General features: G+C 31.7%; 1 protein-coding gene across 2 annotated transcripts; it reads right to left on the reverse strand.

Annotated features, from left to right (window-relative positions):
- Positions 1-701: 701 nt before the first annotated feature.
- Positions 702-3,517, reverse strand: LOC131059886 (transcription factor WER). 2 transcript variants are annotated; one of them, XM_057992943.2, is made up of 4 exons: positions 3,454-3,517; positions 3,163-3,308; positions 1,920-2,049; positions 702-1,570 (listed from the first exon to the last, which is right to left on the reverse strand). In XM_057992943.2, exons 2-4 carry the CDS (start codon positions 3,296-3,298, stop codon positions 874-876), a joined length of 963 nt encoding a protein of 320 aa, XP_057848926.1. In that variant the 5' UTR covers positions 3,299-3,308; positions 3,454-3,517; the 3' UTR covers positions 702-873. The 2 variants fall into 2 exon arrangements, with proteins under 2 accessions (XP_057848926.1, XP_059069247.1); XM_059213264.1 differs by lacking the exon at positions 3,454-3,517 and having other exon boundaries at positions 703-1,570; positions 3,163-3,441.
- Positions 3,518-6,265: the final 2,748 nt, after the last annotated feature.

The following is a 6,265-nucleotide window of genomic DNA, read 5'->3' on the forward strand; positions in this document are numbered from 1 at the left end:
TTAGTTTTAAGATAAGATTGGCAATGGTTGTTATGTGGATGATTATATATATTTTTTTAATCTTTAAGATAAATTAATTTTGTAATAAGAATAGTTGTGTGAAGATTCTTTTAAAAGGAACTTACTAATATAACAAGACAGTATAACAATGTCTTGTTGAATCTATGGGAAAAAATTAGTTTTATGATAAGATTGACAATGATTGTATGAAAGATTATATATATCATTGTAGTCTTAATGCAAATTAATTTTGTTAAAAAGTAGTAGTGTGAATATTATAATTTTTCCTCTACCAATAAGAATACCTATATAGTTTGCTGTTGGTCCAAGCTTGTTCTTAAATAAAAAGGTCGACCCACTAATGTTTGATACAAATGTCAAAGTTAACCGATCCACTCAAGGTGGTTAGTCCATATCCCTAACCCCAGGGGATGCTGATCACTGTTCAATAATCCCTCTTAAACGTTATCCAAGGCGATTCGAACCCTGCACTTTTGACTCTAATATCATTAATTTCCGATACAAACACCAGAATTAACCAATCCATGAAAGGCGTTAATCCATATCGCGAACCCTGAACACTGATCTCTGTGGAACATTTGTCTCTTAGATGTTTCTTTTATATATTTTTAAAATTTTATCATGAAGATCGATGTCTTGTTGAATGTTATTCTATATGATTCTATAGACTCGCGTCTTCTCAACACAAAATACATTTAACTAAATCGGCACAATGATTACAGAAAAAACGAACTGTAAACGGTGTATGAAGAGACCGAAGTCTGACATACCTGAATGAAACATTTCTGTTCAAACTAATTTAAGTAACGTGAACTTTCAAGAAAGGATTCAATTTTTTCTAATACAATGCTATCAAACAAACTGAGGGAAGCAACTTTCAAGTAATTCCGGATAATCTGATGCATTCAGATTCTCGCTTGCCTCGTACGGGCAATTGCCCACATCAAAACCATCAATGGATTGGCCAAATACTGTGGACAGAAACTGCGCCTCATCAGAGAATACTGGACTAGATCTCATGAAGTCCCTGTCATTGTAATCAGATATAGTGGGCCTCTCGCCTTTTAGTGGGTCCACTGATTTGATTGATTGATTGGGCATTTCCCGTGAAGAAACGAGATCTCCCACCAAATATGGCCATGGATGACTGATACTGGTATTATATTGCTGTTGATTGGTAGAGGAAGAAACATGGTTTTGTGCATTAATCATTTGACTTAATTCACCATCCATTGGATTATATAGGAACTCCTCCCCCCATATATTTATGTTTAGAGAAGCCTCTCCCTGCAGAAAATACTGCAAATTGGAGTCAATAGAATCTGAGCCCTCGAAAACTGTGCTGGATACGAGGCTTCTTGAAGGATGGTGGTGTTTCTGATTCATGCAATCTACAAATTCTTCATTGAAGATTTCAGTGGCATTGCTCATACAATCTGTTCTCTGCTTCTTGCCATTGTTCCGAAGCTTCCTGCTCAAACGAGTGTTCCAGTAGTTTTTTATTTCATTGTCTGTTCGGCCCGGCACTCGACCTGCAATCAGAGACCATCTGCAGCACAATGTATTGAAAGAATTTGTAATAGTTAATCAACTACCCAAATACCCATCTATGACATATAATTTAGAATGTGTTGAAAGAATTTGTAATAGTTAATCAACTACCCAAATACTCATTGATGATATATAATCTAATGTTAATAGTTAAACAACTACCCAAATCCCCATTTATAATATTATAATCTAATACTATGTGTTGAAAGAATTTGTAATAGTTAATCAACTACCCAAATACCCATTTATGATATATAATCTAATACAATCTGTTGAAAGAATTTGTAATAGTTAATCAGCTACTCAAATACCCATTTATGATAAATAATAGGCTATTGTAGTTTTACCGATTGCCAAGGAGCTTGTGCAATCTGACAATGAGATCTTCCTCCTCTGTAGATATGTTGCCTCGTTTTACGTTCGGCCTCAAGTAATTCATCCACCGTAGTCTGCAACCTTTTCCACATCGTTGCAAACCTAAACGTGCATATGTTATGTGACTTTCTCCATTCCAAATCAAATCAAATAGAAAGGAATGAACTAACATAAAACTAAGGCTCAACCATATTTAATTTCCCAGCATAAATGTCATCTAAGATTGCATTTAAAAACATAGTTAGACTGCATGCCAGCTTTAAAAGATACCAATGTATAAACATTTTTCTATCATCGTTTGGATCATGTCTTATCTGGTTTCCTACATCAAGATTATGGATCATAAAATATGATCTAAAATTTTATTTTATTAAATTTACCCTGTCAAATTTTAAAAAATAATATTATGAATTGTGAACCTTTATATACATCTATTTCTATCTAATAAATTGAGTTTTGCTATCCATGAATGGTTTTCAATATACTACTATATTCATATAAATCTGTACTAAGTAATACAATAAATTGTTAGTATTTAACTACAAATACTAACTAGTTCTGTTAAATTTAGCTGAAGTACAAAATCATCCCTTTATCAAATCTGCATCGTCATGAACATCAACTAGATTTATAGAGACAACTACTTCCTTCTAGAAATGTGTTTTTATGTCTCTTAAAGAATCCCAATTACCCAACCCTAAAGCTCTAAATACTCTCTCAAATCAAACCATGTCAAAACCTCATATTTGCCATCTGCAAAATAATGATGGTAAAACTTAGCAGCATTCTTTTTAAAGCATTGAAGCATTGTGAGGTTAAAAGAATCACAAATTTTATGAAGAAGATTTTGATATTCTTTACATGTCTGGTAGGCATTAAAGTACTTACAACTTGTGCATAATTACTTTTTAGTCCATGATAAAGTCTACTGATAAAGAGTCCCCGCCATTGATGCTATTTTCCCACTAAGATAGTATATAGCTAGAGATTTTATCAGATAATTTTTGTTTTTTCCAAGAAATAAAACGAAAGATTTGTAGGAGAAACTTTGAGTTGCTATCTATCTATAGAGTTCTAGCACTCTCTAGTATTCATTCTATCTATTTATCTATTTCTCACCTGATGTACAGTAGAAGTACAAAGAATGAAAACTTTGAATCTGTCAGACAAATGAACAGCGTTAATGAAGCCATAGACTCTAGCTTAATAGCATACCTGCTTTTTTAGGCAGGGTTCGCCATTGTCCTTCACCATGAGTTTCTATATATTTTGTCAACAGGAAATCTTCTTCAGGTGTCCAGGGACCTTTCTTCTCTCCTTTGGTAGAATGGCTGTTGGGTGTGTGCCCCATCACAATACAACTACAGGTGCACAAGAAAGATTCAAAAAACTGATGGAATGACAAAGAGAACCTAATGTCCAATTGCTGCAATGCCCCTATATTTACATTAGTAGAATAATCTTGAAGAGCTAGCGACCATCCTGTTTATAGAATGTTTGTCGTACCTTTAACAGTCAGTCTCCTCTTAGAAGTCTACACTGTAATATATTCGCCTACCCTTAAATTTACAATGATCTCATGTAAATGGTTGTCGGCAGTTTTGACTGGATGGTTTGTCATTCACTTGTTTGTTTCTGGTTGGAATGATCGATGTCTACGTGTATAATAATGCTGCTTTGGATAAATCATTTGCCCTGAAACACTGGATTCCTTTTTGAATTCCAATGCCTGTCAGCACAGTGAGTCAGTCATAAGGATGAACGATAAAAACATATTTTTGGTCTACCATTCAATCCAACTTAGGAAATTCCATTGCTATGTTCGTTTCCTTGTATTAAACCTGGGTTGAACACAACATTTTGTTTTATAGTTTAAGAAAGAGGGTGTCATTGAACGGAATACCATGCAGCTTTAACGGCCTCTAGTTGCTTTCATTCAACTAACTTGTTCATTAAAGTAAGATTGTCAGCTGACCTTCTTTTTATATCCTTGGTGGTTGCTACTGTACAACATGGCAGAGACCCTTTGTTACAGCAGAAAGAGTGTGTCTGCCATGATGGTATCTATAAAGTAAATTATGATGAAGAAAATACCCTATTCTTTTACGTACTCAAAAATCTGTTCAAATGGAACGAGCCCGTGATCCACAGCTCATCAAGGAGGGATAAATTCTTTCTCGATGTATAGTATTGAATACCTCCAATATTTTTAATAATAAGAAGCATAGTGGGAGCTTATCTGTTCAAAACTTAGAACTCAGGTCATCATTTGTTTCTTTAAGACGGTTTAATATGTTTAGGTCAAGAAAGTGTTTGATGAGATTTTGTTGATGAGTGTTTGAAGTTGTGAATCGATTATAATACCCAATATGTGCACTGTAGGGCCCCTAGACATATGTGTATTAGCTTGCTACTTGGTCTGTTGTAGATATTGTTACCACACTTTTTGGTGATGTTTTATGTTTCCATCCAACCATTTGTTTGTATATTTTGAAAACCTATACTATGATTTTATATTTTTTATCACTTTATGTGATGTTTTGTATTGTCACCTAGATGATCAATAATTTATTATGCTGGGTGGGGATTATAGTTGATAGTAGGAACCATAATTCATTCCCCTCTCAATTAGGCATCTTGTACTTTAGTTTCATTATTTTTTCTTATTATTTGTTAATATTGATTGTGATATATTTTGAATCATTTTAGTTGTATATGATTTACAATTAGATGTAATGATGGATATCATGTTATGAATTATATCATGTTGGGTGTTTTATGTCATGTTTCAGCTATCAATATATGGTGAAGGTATGTCTAATGTTTCCCCTGAATTTGTGAGTACATGTTTTGCCACCGGTGATTAATTAAAAATAGTCATCATGGTTAAAAATATGTTTGTTTAATGTTTATCTCACTCAATTTGAATTGTGAGATGAATCTGATGAATTCACCTAGATCCAAATCAATGAAAATTTTAGAATTTTGATGTGAATAAATGTATGAAGAGAGTAGTTCTTATGCATGTGTTTATTTTACATTATGAGATTTGGAAAACTATTTAATATGCTTTCAATCTAAAAGATTTTAGTATTATTATTCTCGAATAAAAAGGTTATATACAGTTAGAGATTTAATAGTTACATAAAATTATTGAAATAGAATTTGTATGAAGCTAGTCCAAATAAAATACTTGGCATTGAGCTATTAAAATCCTTTAGTGAAAATGTTTTAGTTAATAGTTATTTGAAAAATAAAAAGATTTAATTTAAAATGTCATCCATTATAGCAAAAGAGGGGCTCATGAGAGAAAGTGAAAAAGTGTATTATGGATGAGGGAGAGGGGCTATGCTTTTATATAGTAATATGTCATCCATTATTCATTAAAAGGAAATATATATTTAGAAAATAATTATATGGAATATTTGAGTGAAAATATATTTTAGAAATATCTTGTGAATTAATTTTTTTTTAAATAGCTTGTCCAAATGTGAAAGGAGAGACAAAGTGAAAAGTCCTTATGCAATTGTGAACAAAAGAAAAAAGGAAATTCATTTAAAATCTCTTGTTCTTTTTTGGTTTGGAAGGAAAAACTTATCTCACCTTTTGGTGAAAATGTGTTTGATAAAAAAAAATGACTTTTTGTTGTTGTTTAGAGTTTGTTTGAAGTCTAAAGAAGATTCTTGAGGTGGTTTGCTTACTTTCAAAATAAATTTTTATCTATTGTTGTAACTTGTCATATTGAAAGGTATTTTTCTTTTGTACTATTTATGAAATTTTATTGAATGGGTTTTTTTTGTAGCAATGCCCACAATAGATAGATGAACGTATCTTTCTTTGCATAGGGTAAATATTTGGAGTATAATTTATAAAATAGTTGTTCAGTAATTTCATGGTTGTAGTTTTTCGTTTATTTTTAGAAAATGTAAAAGTACATTCAAGTTATGGAAATTTTTCCTTAGATTCGTATGAAAATTAAAAAACATGCATACCTTACCTTTATGCTTCATGGGGTATGCTTGAATTTTTTATATTTTGATTATTAAGAATTTTTTAAAAATTGAAGGTACAATAGAAATCTATGAATGGTAGATTTAGGAATATTGATTAAGTTTAATATTTTAAAAATATAAAAAAATAAATTTAAATCATGTTAGATCATTATATTTTGTGGATATGTAGTCTCTTAATGGAATTATGATTGTGCATTACTATACCTTATGACATGTGACTATTTTCATTGATTTTTGTAGCATTTCCAAGTTTAGGTTTAGTATGTTGGACAATTAGAAATAAGGTACAAAGTAAAGAAGGAGAG

The sequence above is a fragment of the Cryptomeria japonica genome, chromosome 10, assembly GCF_030272615.1.
Source record: "Cryptomeria japonica chromosome 10, Sugi_1.0, whole genome shotgun sequence".
Taxonomy (NCBI): Eukaryota; Viridiplantae; Streptophyta; class Pinopsida; order Cupressales; family Cupressaceae; genus Cryptomeria; species Cryptomeria japonica.

What these genes read in the sequence shown, in the direction of transcription:
- LOC131059886 (XM_057992943.2), bottom strand. Translation starts at nt 3,298, where the DNA reads ATGGGGCACACACCCAACAGCCATTCTACCAAAGGAGAGAAGAAAGGT. An exon ending in AACCCTGCCTAAAAAAGCAG is followed by an intron (nt 2,050 to 3,162) that starts GTATGCTATTAA and finishes ATGCACGTTTAG; the next exon opens with GTTTGCAACGATGTGGAAAA. An exon ending in CACAAGCTCCTTGGCAATCG is followed by an intron (nt 1,571 to 1,919) that starts GTAAAACTACAA and finishes ATTGTGCTGCAG; the next exon opens with ATGGTCTCTGATTGCAGGTC.